The 23,800-nt window shown below is 44.2% G+C and overlaps 1 protein-coding gene across 2 annotated transcripts in view; it reads right to left on the minus strand.

Annotated features, from left to right (window-relative positions):
- Positions 1–1,889: 1,889 nt before the first annotated feature.
- The window catches only part of LOC121572161 (neuroligin-2), a 129,268-nt gene continuing 107,357 nt past the window's right edge, over positions 1,890–23,800 (minus strand). The window contains exons 4-8 of one of the 2 annotated variants that reach the window (XM_041884095.2): positions 17,347–17,532; positions 9,877–10,142; positions 9,378–9,531; positions 4,296–4,662; positions 1,890–3,151 (exon numbers count right to left, since the gene is read on the minus strand). In XM_041884095.2, the coding sequence (XP_041740029.2) occupies positions 2,320–3,151; positions 4,296–4,662; positions 9,378–9,531; positions 9,877–10,142; positions 17,347–17,532 (1,805 nt within the window). In that variant the 3' untranslated portion in view covers positions 1,890–2,319. Of the gene's footprint in view, positions 3,152–4,295; positions 4,663–9,377; positions 9,532–9,876; positions 10,143–17,331; positions 17,533–23,800 lie in introns of both variants that reach the window. The other variant, XM_045225588.1, reaches the window with a different exon arrangement.

The raw sequence follows: 23,800 nt of genomic DNA on the forward strand, positions 1-23,800 counted from the left end.
CTCTGATATGAGATGTCTGTCTGTCTCTCACACACACTCCATCTCCCTCCATCGCTCTCTCTGCACTCTGATTACCCATGCCCCTGTGTGCTGACATGTACACATGTGCACAGACGTTCATCAAACAGCATATGTATGTGCTAGAAATCGAGGCGAAGACGGGAGGAGAGAAGGATAGAGTGTGTGAAAGAAAGAGGGAGATTGAGAACTACCTGTCCTTTTCTCTCCTCCATTGTAACATCATTAGGAAAGTCATGTGATCTGAGGATCCAATACTTTACTGTATGGACCTTCCCACCCAGGACCTCTGAGACCCTTAACCCTGGCAGGTTTCACATGATAAACAATAGGTCTACCTGCAGCGTCAATACCTCTAGGGCACCCTATTCCCTATATAGTGCACTTCTTTTGGCCTGAGCATAATGGACACCAATACCTCTAGGACTTTGTCCAAAATGGCACCCTATTCCCTATATAGTGCACTACTTTTGGCCTGACTGGCCACAGTAGTGCACTATATAGGGAATTGGATGCCATTTCAGTGGCAGTCTATGGCTTCCATGCCTGCCATAATGAGTCACAGAGAGACAGGGGCCCAAGGCTCAGTGGATGGCCTGGTTATTACGAGACAAAGACAGAGCTGCTACAGTGGCACCAATAACTCACATTACATAAGAGGGGCCCTCAGGGGCCCTGGCTTGATGATAGCAGAGCAGGAGGAGGATGTGAGACAGAGAAATTGGTCTTTATGTGATTGAAATGTAGTCTTGTTTCTTTTCTGTTTAGTGTTCTTTCTGTAAAGTGCATTGGATTGCACTCGCTTTGTATGAAATGTGTTGTATAAATACAGATTGATTTGATTTACTGGGGTAGTTGATTTGTTTGGGGTTGCATGTAGTCTGTAGTGCAATAGTAGATAGGAGCAATAAGGATGGGAGATGACCAACATGAGCAATGTGTTGGATAATCAATGTGTATAATAATTGTTTTTATTCATGTTTGGTCCAGTCAGGTTTTTCGTTGTTGTAAAGGATAATGTTGAAAATGAATGAAGCACCGCTGCAGTGGTTTTGTGACGTGCCTCCAGTTTTTTTCCCCTTGCAGAAAATAAAATATGAAGAAAAAGCATCTGAAATTGAGATAGAAATAGTTTAAAACAGGAGATGTGTGTGTGAATATTGACTATCCAGTATCCTTTCCCCATTATCGGTTTTTAAAATAATTCATGCATAGATCCCCATTGAGAAAACCATTTAGATATTTTCTTCTTTGTACACATTTATATATAACTATATATATGTCTATATATCTATATATTTAAAAATCTTTCCACAAAAAATAAGAACCGAAAGCAACAATCAATCAAACAAACAAACATTGAAAAAAGATAACGAAAAAAGCACAAGATAGGCCAGTTTGGCACTTTTCATGAACACACAGTAAGTAGGCTATCTTGATACAGCTCAACACTCTTGATTCTATCTCAGTTCCCCTCCTATGGGAAAACAACACAGTACTTGGCACCAAGAATGCTGGTAGAAAGACGATATCAGAATACCAATATTTTCATGATATACTTCCTGTATGTCCTGTACGCCTTGTATAAAACAGGTTGGTTTAGAACTACAGAGGAGGGAAAGAGAGGGGTGCAGAAAAGAGAAGACACTATATCAAGTAAGCAGATGAGATGAGTAGAGAGATAGAGGTTTCCAATATATCAGAAGGAAAGGGAGCCAACCCCTTTACCCCGCACCAAAAAAAACTATCCCCAACCAGTGGAGGCTGTTGGGAGGAGCTATAGGAGGACGGGCTCGTTGTAATGGCTGGAATGTAATTATGGAACGGTATCAAACACATCAAACATATGGAAACCACATATTTGACTCCGTTCCATTTATTCCATTCCAGCCATTACAATGACCCCGTCCTCCTATAGCTCCTCCCACCAACCTCCTCTGTCCCCAACCCTATTACAGCACAGAAACTGAGAAAAAGTTTGATGAAAAAATGACAAAATGAAATGCACAGCAAGAGCCAGAGGATCGTCCTGTGAAGGTTTGGGGGCTGTCGGGGTCAGAGAATCAGAGAATACGAGACCCCCTCAAAATAGTTTCTAAATGTCTCAACGCCCCCAATAACACCTGCTGCCCCTGCAGTTCAGCTGCACTTCCACTGTAGGAAGAACACAGCATCAGGGCAGCAGGCTGACGGTTGGAGAAACAGAGAGTAAGAGAGAGAGCGATATCCATAGAGATCCAATAGAGGTAAACCAGAGTGTGTAGTTGGTCCTCCGGTCCCCCAGGGGGAGCTGTAGCTCTACTATACACGTGTGGTGGAGTGGGGGTGGGGCAGGGTGTTGTTGTGGCCGGTGCTGGGGTAGGTGTTGAAGGGGTGGAGGGGCTGCATGCCGGTGATGGTGCTGGGGATCATGGTGATGGTGTTTGGGGTCATGAGGGGCACGTCGTCCGGGGCCCTCCGCAGGGCCAGGGTGTAGTCGGGCGGGCAGGCGGGCCGCAGGATGTCGTGGGGCCGGAGGGGCTCCATGTCGTGGTGGGGGTCGTGCTCCGAGTGCTTCATCTGCAGGGACATGATCTCTTCCTCCTGGCTGTGCGCCAGGTCGTTGGCGGGCCCGCCGTGGCGCTGTGGAGACAGCCGGTGGCGCCGCATCTCCTGCCGCTTGTCCCGCTTGTAGTAGAGCGCGGCGAACGCCAGGATGTTGAGGAAGAGTAGCGACGCCCCCACTGCCACTGTCACCGACAGCTCTGTGGAATAATCCCGCGTGTCACCGGGAAAGAGATCCAGTCTGGGCCGCTCTGATCCGTAGGGCTCCACGGGGTCGGGGAAGGTGGGGTAGGGGTGGCCCGTGGTGCGGGGTTTGGGCTTCCAGGGGCCCCCGGGGGGGTGAGTGCTGCCTGGAGGTAGCCTGGTAGTGGTGGGGTTCAAGACTTCATGGAGGGAGTGTAGATGAGGGACTAGCTCCAGCCAGAAGGCCACCTTGTTGGCCCGGTAGTTGTCTCGGACGCGGGGCTTCAGGCCGATGTGGAGGTACTGCTTGTCCTTGGAGTTGAACTTTGTCCAGATGACCTCTTCGAAGCGGTTGGGCTTGGTGTGGATGAACTTGGTGTCCTGAGGCACTGGCAGATTGGGGTCTCTGGAGGGGAAAGAGAATGAATCTCACTCAGGTGATTTCAATCAAATTTAGATAAGTTATTACATACATACACTGAGTGTACAAAACATTAAGGACACCTGCTCTTTCCATGACAGACTGACCAGGTGAATCCAGGTGAAAGCTATGATCCTTATTCATGTCACTTGTTAAATCCACTTCAATCAGTGTAGATGAAGGGGAGGAGACAGGTTAAAGAAGGATTTTTAGGCAGAGACAATTGAGACATGGATTGTGTATGTGTGCCATTCAGAGGGTGAATGGGCAAGACAAAATATTTAAGTGCCTTTGAATGGGGTATGGTAGTAGGTGCCAGGCGCACCGGTTTGTGTCAAGAACTGCAACGCTGCTCGATTTTTCACGCTCAACAGTTTCCTGTGTGTATCAAGAATGGTCCACCACCCAAAGGACATCCAGCCAACTTGACAGAACTGTGGGAAGCATTGAAGTCAACATGGGCCAGCATCCCGGTGGAAAGCTTTTGACACCTTGTAAAGTCCATGCCCGAATTGAAGCTGTTCTGAGGGGGGGTGCTCTTAATGTTTTGTACACTCAGTGTATATTTCACTGCTAAATAACCTCATGAATTTGATACAAACAAACATTTACATTTTTTATAAATTCAAAATCAAAAGAAATTGAATTTAGCTTTTTACATACAGTATGATACTCTTGTTAGGGCTGCAAATCATAGACATGGGGGTCTCGATTCAAACCGTATAACCGAAGTACTGTATCACGGAAGATCTGCATAAAAATGTTATGGTAATTTCCGATTGAGCCGAAATATGCAGTGTTTACCCTGAATGCAGTCACCGCGACCGCGGGAACATTGCCATGAATTGTCAATCGCGCTATAAAGTGGATATTCAGCACTAAGGATTGAATAGAGCCCTAAATGAAATAGTCCTCAAGAGGGAGAACAAACCAAAACACCATTCCTACCCTCTATCTTCTACCACCTACCAACCTACCACCTACCAACCTACCACATACCAACCTATAACCTACCCACAACCACCTACCACCTACCAACCTACAACCTACCCACAACCACCTACCACCTACCAACCTACCACCTACCCACAACCACCTGCCAACCTACCACCTACCCACAACCACCTACCCGGTCTTAGCGAAGTTAGTCCAGTACGTCATGACTACAGCACTGAGCATGACATCATTCTTAGAGAAGTTGCAGGGGAAGAGGTCGGTGGCTCCGATCATTGGCACCCCGAACACGTAGGGAATCTCATCCCCGTGGGCCGCGTCCGCCCACTCCGGCCGCGTCTCCGTCTGACAGTGGTGGTAGAAGGTGTAGAAGTAAACGGGAGACTGGAACTCGGCGTGCAGTTTGGCCGTGGCCACCGCCGGAGCCACCCACTGGTGGTCCGTGAACAGGGCGAGGAGGGTTTTTCTCCTCATGTCTCCGTTGTCACGGTCGGCCCAGTCGGTGTACATGAACTTAATGGTCTCCCTTAGGATGTCCTTACCTAGAGGGGAGGAGAGGGAGGATGGGAGGAAGAGAGGGGGAGGTGTGAGACGAGAGCAAGATCAGGTATGAGACATGGACAGAAAGAGACGTAGAGAGATAATAAGCAAAAGGAAGAGAGGGAAAGATAAATTGAGAGCGAGGGTTAAGAGAGGGAAAGATAAATTGAGAGCGAGGGTTAAGAGAGGGAAAGATAAATTGAGAGCGAGGGTTAAGAGAGGGAAAGATAAATTGAGAGTGAGGGTTAAGAGAGGGAAAGATAAATTGAGAGCGAGGGTTAAGAGAGGGAAAGATAAATTGAGAGCGAGGGTTAAGAGAGGGAAAGATAAATTGAGAGCGAGGGTTAAGAGAGGGAAAGATAAATTGAGAGCGAGGGTTAAGAGAGGGAAAGATAAATTGAGAGTGAGGGTTAAGAGAGGGAAAGATAAAGGGAGGAGTCAGAGAAAAAGAAAGATGTTAGTGAATTAAAGTTTGAATAGAAGATTTTACCAAATAGTAAACCAAATAACTTGGCTTTGGGAAACACTGTTCCTCTCTAGTGGTCATATACAGTGCCTATAGAAAGTCTACACGCCCTTGAACTTTTTTCACATTTTTGTTGCGTTACGAAGTGGGATTGAAATAGATTTAATTGTCCTTTTTTGTAATTGACACAACATACTCCATAATGTCAAAGTGAAAAGAAAATTCTACAAATCTTTAAAAATTAATACCAATTAAATATAGTTGTTGCATAAGTATTCACTCCCTTTGTTTAGGCAAGCCTAGATTAATTCAGAAGTAAAATGTGGCTTAACCAATCACATAATAAGTTATATGGACTCACTCTGTGTGAAATAATATGGGTTGACATGATTTTTGAATGGCTCCTCTGTCCGCCATACATAGGTAGATGGGTAGATGGGTAACAATAACAAATCAGACATTGAATACATCTTTAAGCATGGTCAAGTTAATAATTATGCTGTGGATTATGTATTAAACCACCCAGACACATCAAAGATGCAGTCATCCTTCTGAACTGAGCTGCAGGAAAGGAAGGAAACTGCTTAGGGATGTCACCATGAGGCCTTTGGTGATTTTAAAACAGCTACAGAGTTCAATGGCTGTGATGGGAAAAAACTGAGGATGGATCAACAACATTGTAGTGACTCCACAATAATGACTGAGTGAAAAGAAGAATACAAATATACAGAATATTAATATTCCATAACATGCATATGTATGCAACAAGGCACTAAAGTAATCCTGCATAAAAAACACACCAAAGGAATACACTTTTTGGCCTAATGCAAAGCCTTATGTTTGGTGTGAATCCAACACAACACATCACATCGTGGTCCTCTGTAGCTCAGCTGTGGTCCTCTGTAGCTCAGCTGGTAGAGCACGGCGCTTGTAACGCCAAGGTAGTGGGTTCGATCCCCGGGACCACCCATACACAAAAATGTATGCACGCATGACTGTAAGTCGCTTTGGATAAAAGCATCTGCTAAATGGCATATTATTATATTATTATTATTATCACTGAGTAACTGCCTCCTTAAATTCAAGCATGGTGGTGGCTGCATCACGGTATGGGTATGCCTGACATCAGCAAAGACAGAGTTTTTTAGGATGAAAAGAAACGGGATGGAGCTAAGCACAGGCAAATCCTAGAGGAAAACCTGCTTCAGTCTGCTTTATACCAGAGGAAATCACCTTTCAGCAGGACAATAATCTACAAAACAAAGCCAAAGCTACACTGGAGTTGCTTACTAAGAAGACAGTGAATGTTCCTGAGTGGCCAAGTTACAGTTTGGATATAAATCTGCTTGAACATCTATGGCAAGACTTGATAATTGCTATCTAGCCATGATCCCCAACACCTTCACAGAGCTTGAAGAATATTGAAAAGAATAATGGGAAACTATTGCACAATACAGGTGTGGAAAGCTCTTATGAGATTTACCCAAGAAGCAGCCACCCTTTGCCTTGATGACAGCTTTGCACATTCTTGGCATTCTCTCAACCAGCTTCATGAGGTAGTCACCTGGAATGCATTTCAATTAACAGGTGTGCCTTCTTAAAAGTTAATTTGTGGAAATTCTTTCCTTCTTAATGCGTTTGAGCCAATCAGTTGTGTTGTGACAAGGTAGGGGTGGTATACAGAAGATAGCCCTATTTGGTAAAAGACCAAGTCCATATTATGGCAAGAACAGCTAAAATAAGCAAAGAGAAATGACAGTCCATCATTACTTTAAGACATGAAGGTCAGTCAATCCGGAACATTTAAACAACTTTGAAAGTTTCTTCATGTGCAGTCGCAAAAACCATCAAGCGCTATGATGAAACTGACTCTCATGAGGACCGCCACAGGAAAGGAAGACCCAGAGTTACCTCTGCTACAGAGGATAAGTTCATTAGAGTTACCAGCCTCAGAAATTGCAGCCCAAATAAATGCTTCACAGAGTTCAAGTAACAGACACATCTCAACATCAACTGTTCAGAGGAGACTGTGTGAATCTGGCCTTCATGGTCAAATTGCTGCAAAGAAACCACTACTAAAGGACACCAATAATAAGAAGAGACTTGCTTGTTTTTTAACAGGACATTGACCCAACCCACCTCCAGGCTGTGTAAGGGCTATTTGACCAAGAAGGAGAGTGATGGAGTGCTGTATCAGATGACCTGGCCTCCACAATCACCCGACCTCAACCCAATTGAGAGGGTTTGGGATGAGTTGGACCGCAGAGTGAAGGAAAAGCAGCCAACAAGTGCTCAGCATATGTGGGAACTCCTTCAAGACTGTTGGAAAAGCATTCCAGGTGAAACTAGTTGAGAGAATGCCAAGAGTGTGCAAAGCTGTCATCAAGGCAAAGGGTGGCTACTTTGAAGAATCTAATATACACTGCTCAAAAAAATATAGGGAACACTTAAACAACACAATGTAACTCCAAGTCAATCACACTTCTGTGAAATCAAACTGTCCACTTAGGAAGCAACACTGATTGACAATACATTTCACATGCTGTTGTGCAAATGGAATAGACAACAGGTGGAAATTATAGGCAATTAGCAAGACACCCCCAATAAAGGACTGGTTTTGCAGGTGGTGACCACAGACCACTTCTCAGTTCCTATGCTTCCTGGCTGATGTTTTGGTCACTTTTGAATGCTGGCGGTGCTTTCACTCTAGTGGTAGCATGAGACGGAGTCTACAACCCACACAAGTGGCTCAGGTAGTGCAGCTCATCCAGGATGGCACATCAATGCGAGCTGTGGCAAGAAGGTTTGCTGTGTCTGTCAGCGTAGTGTCCAGAGCATGGAGGCACTACCAGGAGACAGGCCAGTACATCAGGAGACGTGGAGGAGGCCGTAGGAGGGCAACAACCCAGCAGCAGGACTGCTACCTCCGCCTTTGTGCAAGGAGGAGCAGGAGGAGCACTGCCAGAGCCCTGCAAAATGACCTCCAGCAGGCCACAAATGTGCATGTGTCTGCTCAAACGGTCAGAAACAGACTCCATGAGGGTGTTATGAGGGACCGACGTCCACAGGTGGGGGTTTTGTTTACAGCCCAACACCGTGCAGGACGTTTGAAATTTGCCAGAGAACACCAAGATTGGCAAATTCGCCACTGGCACCCTGTGCTCTTCACAGATGAAAGCAGGTTCACACTGAGCACATGTGACAGACGTGACAGAGTCTGGAGACGCCGTGGAGAACGTTCTGCTGCCTGCAACATCCTCCAGCATGACCGGTTTGGCGGTGGGTCAGTCATGGTGTGGGGTGGCATTTCTTTGGGGGGCCGCACAGCCCTCCATGTGCTCGCCAGAGGTAGCCTGACTGCCATTAGGTACCGAGATGAGATCCTCAGACCCCCTTGTGAGACCATATGCTGGTGCGGTTGGCCCTGGGTTCCTCCTAATGTAAGACAATGCTAGACCTCATGCGGCTGGAGTGTGTCAGCAGTTCCTGCAAGAGGAAGGCATTGATGCTATGGACTGGCCCGCCCGTCCCCAGACCTGAATCCAATTGAGCACATCTGGGACATCATGTCTCGCTCCATCCACCAACGCCACGTTGCACCACAGACTGTCCAGGAGTTGGCGGATGCTTTAGTCCAGGTCTGGGAGGAGATCCCTCAGGAGACCATCCGCCACCTCATCAGGAGCATGCCCAGGCGTTGTAGGGAGGTCATAGAGGCACGTGGAGGCCACACACACTACTGAGCCTCATTTTGACTTGTTTTAAGTACATTACATCAAAGTTGGATCAGCCTGTAGCGTGGTTTTCCACTTTAATTTTGAGGGTGACTCCAAATCCAGACCTCCATGGGTTGATAATTTGATTTCCATTGATAATTTTTGTGTGATTTTGTTGTCAGCACATTCAACTATGTAAAGAAAAAAGTATTTAATAAGATTATTTCATTCATTCAGATCTAGGATGTGTTATTTTAGTGTTCCCTTTATTTTTTTGAGCAGTGTATAAAGTATATTTTGATTTGTTTAACCCTATTTTGGTTACTACATGATTCCATATGTGTTATTTCATAGTTTTGATGTCTTCACTATTATTCTACAATGTAGAAAATAGTAAAAATAAAGAAAAACCCTTGAATGAGTAGGTGTATCCAAACTTTTGACTGGTACTGTATATTGACTCATTATATTGTTACACAATACTTTATAAAAAGCTGTACATGAACATTTTTTATAGGTACATAGAGACCCTTACCCTCAGGATAGCCATAGAGATTGTCCACAAAGTTAGAGATGGTGTAGTCGAACGCTGCAGCTGAGATCCCATCGTTGTCTTCACTGTCATCTACAAACTTGAGCCCCTCTCCCTGGTTCACTCCTATCAGGATGTCATAGTTCAGGAACTCCCCCTAGTGGCAGAAAAAGGGAAGGACACGTTAGGTGCATAAATGCATTAGACGTGGATGAGATGAGTTGTGCTGCCCCATAAAATTTAAAGCACTTTGGGCACCTTAAAAAGAGCAATAAACACCAAAAAGCCTAAAATATGAAACTGTCTTCAATTACACTTAACAATTACAGTAATGTCTTATCATAACCTTTATATTTTTACATTTTACCCTTGGTCAATCTAGGCTTGGGATTTCATCACAACCAATAAAGTACCTCTGTCTCTGCAGTCAGAGAGCTGTGACTAATATACAAGCACGCACCCACACACACACACACACACACCCTTCCTCCACCCAACCCACCTGCTGCATGAGTATCTCAGGGTCGTCCGGCACCACGTCTCCGTCCACAACGGGTCCGAAGGCGATGTGGTAGCGGGCCGGCTGGATGTCCTGATCCACCAGCTCCCTGAAGTTCTTCTTCCTCAGGCAGTCCACCAATTCTGCTGTCTCTGAGTTGCTACAACCCACCTTCCGGGCCAGGATCTTAGTGTACTTCAGGGGCTGGTAGTTGACCGACCAGCTGGAGATGGCTGAGCCACTCTGGGCTATGGCCCTCTGGAACAATCCTGGAGGAGAGAGAGAGTGGAAGAAGTTAGACTAGTGAATCTGAAAGGAGGAGGTTTTATGAACATCCAATGTAATATCAAGAGCTGGACAAAAATAAAGATCCTATACGTAAGGAAAAGGTGAGCGGACATTTTTCATCAAAGTGTGCTAAACATGTTAGGTTACTAGAGTAGCAGCCATGGGTGCATCTCAATAGTCTAATGTGGAATCCTCTCATTGCCTCCTTTCTTTACGGAAGAGAGAAGTTAATATTGTACTTTCAACAACCTGAAAAGTTCAGACTTGGGGAAGGGATTGAGAATAGTTAGGTTGTAAAAGTTTGTTCCCTTTACCCTACACAGATTTGTCTATGTATTTCCTATATCTTCCTCACTGTAACAAATCAGAGAAAAAGTAATGTGCTTCTAACTCCAACAGTCTCAGACTTTAAATTATATGATACAGCCCAGACTGGTAAATCAATGGGGGACTACACAGTCTGCTTCTTAAATAAACTTTTCCTTCCTCTTTTCCACAGATTTCTCTCCCTCTCGCTCTTTTCTTTTTCTCTCCGTCTGTCCTGTGGTGAAAACGAACTACTGTGGTGCCTCGTTACAGGAGGGAGCTCTCATCCCTCCCTAGTCTTCCTCCTTCGTCTCGCTCTCTTCCTCCGCACTCCTTTCCTCCCCTGTAGATTCCTGGTGAATTATTAAGCAGTGACGCAGAGCAGATCCTCTTTTTTTTCCCAGGGAGTCTTTTAAGGAGAGTATCGCTCAGACACGAGCTAACCCTACCTGCTACCTCAGCATTACTCCTCATAGAGGAGAGAGAGAGAGATACAGAGAGAGAGGAAGAGAGAGAGAAAGGGTGGGCGGGGGGAGAGAAGGAGTTGAAGAGTGGGGTGAGAACGTTTGAGAGAAGTGAGAGCGATCAAGGCTGAAGTAGACGAGTGACAAAAGGGACCATATACATTTAATCCTAAATCATAACAATCAATTTATTTCTTTACTCTATCCCTCTCTCAGTGCATATTCCCTTCCTCTACCTCTCCTCACCATCTCCCCCCTCCGCCTCTCTCATCATAACAATCTGTATCTCCCCTTCCCCTCCCCTCCCCTCCTCTCCCATTCACCTCTCCTCCATAAACTCATGTGTATCATGTCACAGTTGATTTGTTGAGTGGTGGGATGACATGATTGGCGTTCTTCGAGGGGAGCGGCAGCGTTCCTTACCTGGCGGCCCGGGGGCTTTGAGTGACAGGTGGAGGAGTAGTCTGGAGGGCTGGGGTTAGATGACGATGATGATGACGAACATGGGTTTGACAGCACAGAGGTCAGGTTGCAATGTATTGGTGAGTGGCAGCAGAGGAGACAAGTCAATGGCAAGACGAGAGATGACAGAGGACATGAAGGTTAGCGTGTGAGGGGAGGAGAGAACATGAAGGTTAGCGTGTGAGGGGAGGAGAGAACATGAAGGTTAGGGTGTGAGGGGAGGAGAGAACATGAAGGTTAGTGTGTGAGGGGAGGAGAGAACATGAAGGTTAGCGTGTGAGGGGAGGAGAGAACATGAAGGTTAGGGTGTGAGGGGAGGAGAGAACATGAAGGTTAGTGTGTGAGGGGAGGAGAGAACATGAAGGTTAGCGTGTGAGGGGAGGAGAGAACATGAAGGTTGGGGTGTGAGGGGAGGAGAGAACATGAAGGTTAGTGTGTGAGGGGAGGAGAGAACATGAAGGTTATGGTGTGAGGGGAGGAGAGAACATGAAGGTTAGGGTGTGAGGGGAGGAGAGAACATGAAGGTTATGGTGTGAGGGGAGGAGAGAACATGAAGGTTGGGGTGTGAGGGGAGGAGAGGACATGAAGGATAGGGTGTGAGGGGAGGAGAGGACATACTGTACAGGTTGTTTACTCACAGTCTCATGCACACACACATATAGAATAACACACACACCTTCATGCACCCACACGCACAAAAGCATGCATGTACACACGCGTACACTCACACACACGCACATGCTCGCACACACACACACACAGAAATATGAGTTATTACTGCATGGCGGTCAAGTTGATCTTCAGACACAGAGACACACAGAGTGATGATTGAAACACTTACAATACACCCTCTCATCTCCTTTCTCTCTCTCTGTGTTCTCAGTCAACTTACACAGAAGGCTGTTGTATAAAACATCTGTCTCCGGATTGCATCTTCAAACTAAGGGCAACCATGGCATCCGTGACAGAGAGGGAGAAGCGTTCATCCATGTATACGGGTAAGAGAGTCTAGCTAGCTACATTTTCAGATATTATAAGTTTCTAATTTAGTCAGAAAGTCGTTTTCATTGCAAGTTAAAATGTACTGTTAGCTAGCTAGCTAACATTAGCTGGCTGGCTGACTCACTTACTAACGTTATGTGTATGATCTATGTAGTAATATTATTCATATCTCAGAACCATTTGCATTGCTAGTTATAGCCTAATGTTAGCTAGCTAACTAACATTGAACCTAACTAGTTTGTAAGCTTTACCTACCTGTAGATTCATGCAGGGTAGTAACGTTATGAGTTGGCATTATGGTTCATTTTTATAGCTAGCTAGCTAGCTAGCTACATGTCTAAACAAAAGACTCCACTAGTAAGGGTGTGGTTAGAGAGGAGGAGTTAGAAGTCAAAACACAACTGTTTAATGGCCGCAGAGGAGTAGTTGCCTCTTTTGGCCTTTCTTAACTTAGATCTCTGTTGTGTATATTAGTGATTTGGTTATTTCTAATAAGGTGGCCTTAAAGGGTAAAGTACCCAGCAGTTGACGATTGTATTGTATTTGTCACTTATAAAGACAAATAAAGAGTTAAATCAAAATGGACTTTCTCATGATGTTATTCATCCCTTTACTATTTCCTGTTTTTTCTTTTCACTGATCACAGCCCCATATTCTGAGAAGCAGCTAGTCACCTTTTATGGAGAATATGATATAGGTCAGAGGTAGAGGAGGGGCCAAGTGAGGAGGAGCAGCTCAGTGTTGCCTGAGACCTGCTGCGGTGAACATCCCTGGGCCTCTCACAGACTAACACGGAAAGAGAGAGTCTCTCTCTCTCTCTCTCTCTCTCTCTCTCTCTCTCTCTCTCTCTCTCTCTCTCTCTCTCTCTCTCTCTCTCTCTCTCTCTCTCTCTCTCTCTCTCTCTCTCAATTCAATTCAATTTAAGGGCTTTATTGGCATGGGAAACGTGAGTTAACATTGCCAAAGCAAGTGAAGTAGATAGTAAACAAAAGTGAAATAAACAATAAATATTAACAGTAAACATTACACTCAGAAGTTTCAAAAGAATAAAGACATTTCAAATGTCATGTTATGTATATATACAGTGTTGTAACAATGTGCAAATAGTTAAAGTACAAATGGGAAAATAAATAAACATAAATATGGGTTGTATTTACAATGGTGTTTGTTCTTCACTGGTTGCCCTTTTCTTGTGGCAACAGGTCACAAATATTGCAGCTGTGATGGCACACTGTGGTTTTTCACCCAGTAGATAAGGGAGTTTATTAAAATTCTTTGTGGATCTCTGTAATCTGAGGGAAATATGTGTCTCTAATATGGTCATACATTTGGCAGGAGGTTAGGAAGTGCAGCTCAGTTTCCACCTCATTTTGTGGGCGGTGTGCACATAGCCTGTCTTCTCTTGAGAGCCAGGTCTGCCTACGGCGGCCTTTCTCAATAGCAAGGCTATGCTCACTGAGTCTGTACATAGTCAAAGCTTTCCTTAAGTTTGGGTCAGTCACAGTGGTCAGGTATTCTGCCACTGTGTACTCTCTGTTTAGGGCCAAATAGCATTCTAGTTTGCTCTGTTTTTTTGTTTGTTCTTTCCAATGTGTCAAGTAATTCTCTTTTTGTTTTCTCATGATTTGGTTGGGTCTAGTTGTGTTGTTGTTGTTGTTGTCCTGGGGCTGTGTGGGGTCTGTTTGTGTTTGTGAACAGAGCCCCAGGACAAGCTTACTTAGGGGACTCTTCTCCAAGTTCATCTCTCTGTAGGTGATGGCTTTGTTATGGAAGGTTTGGGAATCGCTTCCTTTTAAGTGGTTATAGAATTTAACAGCTCTTTTCTGGATTTTGATAATTAGCGGGTATTGGCCTAATTCTGCTCTGCATGCATTATTTGGTGTTTTACGTTGTACACGGAGGATGTTTTTTGCAGAATTCTGCATGCAGAGTCTCAATTTGGTGTTTGTCCCATTTTGTGAATTCTTGGTTGGTGAGCGGACCCCAGACCTCAGAACCATAAAGGGCAATGGGTTCTATAACTGATTCAAGTATTTTTAGCCAGATCCTAATTGGTATGTAAAATTTTATGTTCCTTTTGATGGCATAGAAGGCCCTTCTTGCCTTGTCTCTCAGATTGTTCACAGCTTTGTGGAAGTTACCTGTGGCGCTGATGTTTAGGCCGAGGTATGTATAGTTTTTTGTGTGCTCTAGGGCAACGGTGTCTAGATGGAATTTGTATTTGTGGTCCTGGCAACTGGACCTTTTTGGAACACCATTATTTTTGTCTTACTGAGATTTACTGTCAGGGCCCAGGTCTGACAGAATCTGTGCAGAAGATCTAGGTGCTGCTGTAGGCCCTCCTTGGTTGGTGACAGAAGCACCAGATCGTCAGCAAACAGAAGACATTTGACTTCAGATTCTAGTAGGGTGAGGCCGGGTGCTGCAGACTGTTCTAGTGCCCTCGCCAATTCATTGATATATATGTTGAAGAGGGTGGGGCTTAAACTGCATCCCTGTCTCACCCCACGGCCCTGTGGAAAGAAATGTGTGTGTTTTTTGCCAATTTTAACAGCACACTTGTTGTTTGTGTACATGGATTTTATAATGTCGTATGTTTTTCCCCCAACCCCACTTTCCATCAATTTGTATAGCAGACCCTCATGCCAAATTGAGTCAAAAGCTTTTTTGAAATCAACAAAGCATGAGAAGACTTTGCCTTTGTTTTGGTTTGTTTGTTTGTCAATTAGGGTGTGCAGGGTGAATACGTGGTCTGTCGTACGGTAATTTGGTAAAAGCCAATTTGACATTTGCTCAGTACATTGTTTTCACTGAGGAAATGAACTAGTCTGCTGTTAATGATAATGCAGAGGATTTTCCCAAGGTTGCTGTTGACGCATATCCCACGGTAGTTATTGGGGTCAAATTTGTCTCCACTTTTGTGGATTGGGGTGATCAGTCCTTGGTTCCAAATATTGGGGAAGATGCCAGAGCTAAGGATGATGTTAAAGAGTTTAAGTATAGCTAATTGAAATTTGTGGTCTGTATATTTTATCATTTCATTGAGGATACCATCAACACCACAGGACTTTTTGGGTTGGAGGGTTTGTATTTTGTCCTGTAGTTCATTCAATGTAATTGGAGAATCCAGTGGGTTCTGGTAGTCTTTAATAGTTGATTCTAAGATTTGTATTTGATCATGTATATTTTTTTGCTGTTTGTTCTCTATTATAGGGCCAAAAAGATTGGAGAAGTGGTTTACCCATACATCTCCGTTTTGGATAGATAGCTCTTCGTGTTGTTGTTTGTTTAGTGTTTTCCAATTTTCCCAGAAGTGGTTAGAGTCTATGGATTCTTCAATTACATTGAGCTGATTTCTGACATGCTGTTCCTTCTTTTTCCGTAGTGTATTTCTGTATTGTTTTAGTGCTTCACCATAGTGAAGGCGTAGGCTCAGGTTTTCTGGGTCTCTATGTTTTTGGTTGGATAGGTTTCTCAATTTCTTTCTTAGGTTTTTGCATTCTTCATCAAACCATTTATCACTGTTATTACTTTTCTTTGGTTTTCTGTTTTCTGAGATTTTTAGATTTGATAGGAAAGCTGAGAGGTCAAATATACTGTTTAGGTTTTCTACTGCCAAGTTTACACCTTCATTATTACAGTGGAACGTTTTGTCCAGGAAGTTGTCTAAAAGGGATTGAATTTGTTGTTTCCTAATAGTTTTTTGGTAGGTTTCAACACTACTTTCCTTCCATCTATAGCATTTCTTAATATTATTCAGTTCCTTTGGCTTTGATGCCTCATGATTGAGTATTGCTCTGTTCAAGTAGACTGTGATTTTGCTGTGGTCTGATAGGGGTGTCAGTGGGCTGACTGTGAACGCTCTGAGAGACTCTGGGTTGAGGTCAGTGATAAAGTAGTCTACAGTACTACTGCCAAGAGATGAGCTATAGGTGTACCTACCATAGGAGTCCCCTCGAAGCCTACCATTGACTATGTACATACCCAGTGTGCGACAGAGCTGCAGGAGTCGTGACCCGTTTTTGTTGGTTATGTTGTCATAGTTGTGCCTAGGGGGCATATGGGGAGGGAATGCTGTCACCTCCAGGTAGGTGTTTGTCCCCCTGTGTGCTGAGGGTGTCAGGTTCTTGTCCAGTTCTGGCATTTAGGGTCGCCACAGACTAGTACATGTCCCTGGGTCTGGAAATGATTGATTTCCCCCCCAGGATGGAGAAACTGTCTTCATTAAAGTATGGGGATTCTAGTGGGGGGATATAGGTAGCACACAGGAGGACATTTTTCTCAGTTGAGATCATTTCCTTTTGAATTTCTCTCTCTCTCTCTCTCTCTCTCTCTCTCTCTCTCTCTCTCTCTCTCTCTCTCTCTCTCTCTCTCTCTCTCTCTCGCTCTCTCTCTAGCAGAGCGGTGAAGACAGAGGGATCAGAGTATACCTGGTAGTGTAATAGCTATGATCAAAGCATGAGAGTGTGTGTCGAGGTTTCCCTGCAGGTCATTGGAGCACATTGCTCCCAATTTAAACAATTTCACATTTACTATGATTCAACCAGGTACGTAGACAGAGAGTATGAATGAAAATTGAATATACTTTTCAGTGATGGTACAATCTACCCACAAGACAATTGGATACACCTAACTTTTCCATAGAATGACCATAGACCAATCTATCCCCTACTCTTCCAGTGAATACGAATATTGTACATTTGATGTTATTCTACCAGATTAAGAATACTGAAAGTATATTGTAGTATATTTTATTATACTATTTTATCAAACCTTTTTTGAGTAATGGTACCCTGGGAACTCACTTTCAACCAACCTACCCTTTTGAGTAACCACATAGTTCATTTAATGATCCTTATTCTACCAGGCAAGGGGTAAGTAGACTGAGAAGTACATCAAATCAAGTCAAATCAAATCAAATAAGAATGTGACCCACCAGTGTGCCCCTTACCCTCGGAGTGGTGCGAGAGGATGAGCAGGTTGACGCAGGACGCCCCTGCCCCAGAGCCGAAGATGGTGATGCGTTCAGGGTCGCCCCCAAAATGGCCGATGTTCTCATTGAGCCAACGCAGGGCTTGGATCTGGTCCAACAGACCATAGTTTCCCTTGGCTGACTGGTCGCCTGTACTCAGGAAGCCTATAGAGAGGAGAGGAGAGGAGGAGAGGAGGAGGAAGGAAGGGAGAGGTAGGTCGAGAAAAGAGAGAGGGACCGAGGAAAGTTAGAAGGTAGGGAAAGAGAGAGAGAGAGGTGATAAAAAAAGAGGGCGACATTGTTAATAGAAAGTGTATTTTGACAACATAGTCAGCCTCCTTTAGCAAATGTTCTGCCGTTTGACCGATAAATCAGTTTTTGAATGGAAGTGAATTGGGTCACTAGACAGAGCAGAAGAGAGTGGGAAGAAAGGAGGGAGGATGGCAGCAACAATAACCGGAAAGAAGGCTTGGCACATCATTACTTTCCTGACACTGTTTAGGTACAGTACGCATCTAATGGAATCACCTGCTTTTTAAAGCTCCAAACTCCCCTCTCTCCAATGTTTACATACCCTTACCATTGTCAAGCACCCTTCAGGGTCTACAGTCACCTATCCTCTCACATATTTAGATAAAGGGGGTATAAAATAAAACCAAGGGCTGTTAATAAATAAACTGCTGCAATACTAGATGAAAGCCTCAGCTCCATATCAATAGCCTTTAAAATAGCAGGGGTAAGGAGTGCTTGTTAAGGGAAAGGGTGAAGAGAGGATAGATAGTGGGTGTTCTGTGGCTGTGAGGCGGCCCCGGATAGACAGAGAGAGAGAGGCACAGTGTTTCGTGTGTGCGTGTGTTTCATCTGCCTCCAAGACACCAGGGGTTGGCTCCCGAGCAGGGGGAGGCTGATCAAAGAGCTGCCACTACAGAGAAGACTCTCTCTCACACACACACACGCAGAGAAAGAGAGAGAAAGTCACACATTCACCTACACATGCATAAAAACACACACACGCTGGGGTTGTCTTCCTTTAACACATGTAAGTCTTTGTGCCTCCTATAGACTCACGTAGACACTAAATCAATATATGGATACACAAACATGTGATACACGTGTTTAGGTATGTGTGTGAGGGTGATGGTGTATGTGCGTGTTTGTGCGTGCTCACACGTGCCTGTGTGCGTGCGGGTACATGCTTCCCCCTGTCTCTTTAATGTGTCCCTGACCGTTGGATCACCCTCGCCCTGTCTATACCCAGTGTGTATTCATTCTGTAGGGTGCTGCCTGCCAGTGATGCCAGGGCTGCCAGTGTGTCTCCTGTGTGTGTGTCCATAGGTGCAGCGTGTGTGTGTGTGTGTGTGTGTGTGTGAAAGGAACAGCTGTGTCTGCCTGGTCTTGAATAATCATACTGGATACTGCTTTTATATATCTACACACACATCTAGAGTACACACCACACACACACACACACACACACACACACACACACACACACACACACACACACACACACACACACACACACACACACGGTTTTGTAGGAATGTGTCGGAATAAATTCATGTATCAACACACACACACACACGCTACACACTTCTCCATTCCTTCCATTTGAAGCAAGGTGTCAAATCAAAAGAGGACCATCGTGCTCTCCCAGAAGTTTGGTTGGTGTGTAAAACCAGTGAATTCAGATAAATATAACTCAGCACTCAAAAAGATGTCGCATGAAGTTTACTTCATTTCAAATATATCTTCACTACACAGACGTTTCGGCTTTTCAGTCTTCTTCAGTGTGTAGGAACAAATCTTTTTCACTCAAAACAGCATTTGTAGGAAACACAGGTGAGCAACCGATGGAGCAGCAGGTGCTTCTAATCAGGGTTGCCAACTTATCTGCCAATCAGGGATGTTGTTTCTCTGGTCTACCTGTATACAAGTTACAGTCACAAAGAAATACAGAATTATAGTGTATGGTAGCGGGCACGAAGGGCAATTGAGGGGCATCAGGCATGATCCATTCATTAATCAATTGCCTTAGGTGTCCAACACAAAGATACATTATATAAATTAATGCGATAGCTTACCACATAGGACATCAGGCTCGGCCGTTCATAAATATGTGGGACTAAGTCATAAATTATATGCAAAAAATGATATGGACAGTGTTCTTGTATAACAGTCTAAATTTGGCCTATAGGTAGGAAAATCTAGTTCTTTGTTTAAACCATGTGGGGATACGGAATATAATTTATATACAGTACCAGTCAAAGGTTTGGACACTACTCATTCAATCAATCAATCAATTTTATTTTATATAGCCCTTCGTACATCAGCTAATATCTCGAAGTGCTGTACAGAAACCCAGCCTAAAACCCCAAACAGCTAGTAATGCAGGTGTAGAAGCACGGTGGCTAGGAAAAACTCCCTAGAAAGGCCAAAACCTAGGAAGAAACCTAGAGAGGAACCAGGCTATGAGGGGTGGCCAGTCCTCTTCTGGCTGTGCCGGGTGGAGATTATAACAGAACCATACCAAGATGTTCAAAATGTTCATAAGTGACAAGCATGGTCAAATAATAATCAGGAATAAATCTCAGTTGGCTTTTCATAGCCGATCATTAAGAGTTGAAAACAGCAGGTCTGGGACAGGTAGGGGGTTCCATAACCGCAGGCAGAACAGTTGAAACTGGAATAGCAGCAAGGCCAGGCGGACTGGGGACAGCAAGGAGTCACCACGGCCGGTAGTCCCGACGTATGGTCCTAGGGCTCAGGTCTCTCAGTTGGCTTTTCATAGCCGATCATTAAGAGTTGAAAACAGCAGGTCTGGGACAGGTAGGGGTTTCGTAACCGCAGGCAGAACAGTTGAAACTGGAATAGCAGCAAGGCCAGGCGGACTGGGGACAGCAAGGTGTCAGCATGCCCGGTAGTCCTGACGTATGGTCCTAGGGCTCAGGTTCTCAGAGAGAAGAGAGAACGAGAGAATTAGAGAGAGCATACTTAAATTCACACAGGACACTGGATAAGACAGGAGAAGTACTCCAGGTATAACCAACTAACCCCAGCCCCCCGACACATAAACTACTGCAGCATAAATACTGGAGTACTATTTTCTACATTGTAGAATAATAGTGAAGACATCAAAACTATGAAATAACACATATGGAATCATGTAGTAACCAAAAACGTGTTAAACAAATCAAAATATATTTTATATCTGAGATTCTTAAAAATAGCCACCCTTTGCCTTGATGACAGCTTTGCACACTCTTGGCATTCTCTCAACCAGCTTCATGAGGAATGCTTTTCCAACAGTCTTGAAGGAGTTCCCACATATGCTGAGCACTTGTTGGCTGTTTTTCCTTCACTCTGCGGTCCAACTCATCCCAAACCATCTCAACTGGGTTGAGGTCGGGTGATTGTGGAGGCCAGGTCATCTGATGCACTCTCCTTCTTGGTCAAATAGCCCTGACACAGCCTGGAGGTGTGTTGGGTCATTGTCCTGTTGAAAAACAAATGATAGTCCCACTAAGTGCACACCAGATGGGACGGCGTATCGCTGCAGAATGCTGTGGTAACCATGCTGGTTAAGTGTGCCTTGAATTCTAAATAAATCACTGTCAGTGTCACTAGCAAAGCACCCCCACACCATCACACCTCCTCCTCCATGCTTCACGGTGGGAACCACACATGCGGAGATCATACGTTCACCTACTCTGCGTCTAACAAAGACACGGTGGTTGGAACCAAACATTTCAAATTTGATTTCCACCGGTCTAATGTCCATTGCTCGTGTTTCTTGGCCCAAGCAAGTCTCTTCTTCTTATTGGTGTCCTTTAGTAGTGGTTTCTTTGCAGCAATTCGACCATGATGGCATGATTCACGCAGTCTCCTCTGAACAGCTGATGTTGAGATGTGTATGTTACTTGAACTCTGTGAAGCATTTATTTGGGCTGCAATCTGAGGTGCAGTTAACTCGAATGAATTTATCCTCTGCAGCAGAGGTAACTCTGGGTTTTCCTTTCCTGTGGCGGTCCTCATGAGAGCCAGTTTCCGGATTGCCTGACCTTCATGTCTTAAAGTAATGATGGACTGTCGTTTCTCTTTGCTTATTTGAGCTGTTCTTGCCATGAAATGGACTTGGTCTTTTACCAAATAGGGTTATCTTCTGTATACCACCCCAACCTTGTCACAACACAACTGATTGGCTCAAACGCATTAACTTTTATATGATTCCATATGTGCTATTTCATAGTTTTGATGTTTTCACTATTATTCTACAATGTAGGAAATAGTAAAAATAAAGAAAAACCCTGGAATGATGGAGTGTGTCCAAACTTTTGACTGGTACTGTATCTCTTTGGAGTAATTTGTTGTCGTAATCTCCTCTGCGTGGTGGATTAACATTTCCATTCATTAATAGAGTGATATTGTTCTATAAAGTGTTTCGTTAATCTGGCGAGGTGATATGTTGACGTCTGATAGCGGATTTATGTTCTCCAAGATGTATTTTCAAGGCGCGGATGTTTATCCAATATAAAGCTATTTGCAAGAACACTGGAACATATAAATAACACCTTTGGTAGTGCAGGTTATACATGACTTTATCTCATAGGTCCTAGAAGTCTGAGGGCATACAAAGCCACTTCATTTCCTTATGGTGCTACATGAGCTACATGATCTACGGGGGAAACATCCTTTTGTGAATGTCTCTTCTCTTTCTGACCACATCTGATTGACCAATATGTTTAATAGATTTCTTGATCGTTGAAGGTGAATAAGGGTGGATTCTAGAAGGCAGAATTTAAAGAGGAGTCTGATGATAGTATATGCCAGTGCTTATTGGCAATAGACTTGATGCCATTACAGCTGTCATTGAAAGTAAGTATATAGTTTACAGAAAACAGTTTCTTCTGTTTTTGTTGGGATTTATTAAGTGACTGGCTTCTGTTCATGCTTTTAACTTGTTTTTTAGCTTTATCAAGCCAGGTATCCTCTCAAGTGGAAAGGCTCAAGGAGAGAATTTGAATGTCTATCATATTCTTCCTCGGTGTCACAGATGCGACGCTGGCTATGAAGTTGGCTGACTGGTAAACCTATTTTTAGAATGGTAATGGTCAGCTCAGCTGTCAGTATAGTATTTTTATCTGTTGGTTTTCTGGAAACTCTAGTACTTAGAGATTGTCCCTCCTTTGTAACATGTACATCTTAGAAATGTATAGAGTCCATGTTCTTTTCCATAGTGAAGGACATTTATTGTACTCAAGTCAATGTAGTTAAGAAATGTGTTTAATTTAATTTCGGAACCCGTCCAGATCATAAAGCAATCGTCTATATAGCGGGTCCAATATTTGACATGATCTTTGTAAGGATTATTTTCGATTGCCTCTCCTTTATTCAGACATCTACTAGGAAGACAGGTAGGAAGACAGACAGGCAGGAAGACAGACAGGCAGGAAGACAGACAGGCAGGAAGACAGACAGACAGGAAGACAGACAGGCAGGAAGACAGACAGGCAGGAATACAGACAAGAAGACAGGCAGGAAGACAGACAGGAAGACAGACAGGCAGGAAGACAGGCAGGAAGACAAACAGGCAGGAAGACAGACAGGCAGGAAGACAGACAGGCAGGAAGACAGACAGGCAGGAAGACAGGCAGGAAGACAGACAGGCAGGAAGACAGGCAGGAAGACAGACAGGCAGGAAGACAGGCAGGAAGACAGACAGGCAGAAAGACAGGCAGGAAGACAGACAGGCAGGAATACAGACAGGAAGACAGGCAGGAAGACAGACAGGAAGACAGACAGGCAGGAAGACAGGCAGGAAGACAGACAGGCAGGAAGACAGGCAGGAAGACAGACAGGCAGGAAGACAGGCAGGAAGACAGGCAGGCAGGAAGACAGACAGGCAGGAAGACAGACAGGCAGGAAGACAGGCAGGAAGGCCCAACAGTCAGCCTGTTACCAACCCTACGCTACAGCCTAAATATGTAATTACAATTACCACTCTCCTGATACGCCGCTGTCACAGCAAGATCCAACCTATCATCCTGTCTCATTCTGTCTCTCCTGCCACTACTCCTTACATCAGCCGTAAATAATAAGGCATTTAACAGGGTCAACTACACATAGTATGGGAAAGAGAGGGAGGAGGAGATGAAGATATCTACACCTCTTTTTTTGGAGACCACTTACACTAAGAACACCAAGTTTCAAGATTTTAATGTCACATGCACAAGTACAGTGAAATGTCTTTCTTGCAAACTCAAAACCCAACAATGCAGTAATCAATATCAATGTAATACTAGAAAAAAAACACACGAGAAATATGAAGAACACAATAAGTAAGTAAGTAAGCATACTATATACAGGGTCAGTTCCAATATTTGAATTTGAAAATAAATTAGATGACCTAAGATCACGGTTATCCTACCAACGG

Source organism: Coregonus clupeaformis, chromosome 16 (assembly GCF_020615455.1).
Source record: "Coregonus clupeaformis isolate EN_2021a chromosome 16, ASM2061545v1, whole genome shotgun sequence".
NCBI classification, from domain to species: Eukaryota; Metazoa; Chordata; class Actinopteri; order Salmoniformes; family Salmonidae; genus Coregonus; species Coregonus clupeaformis.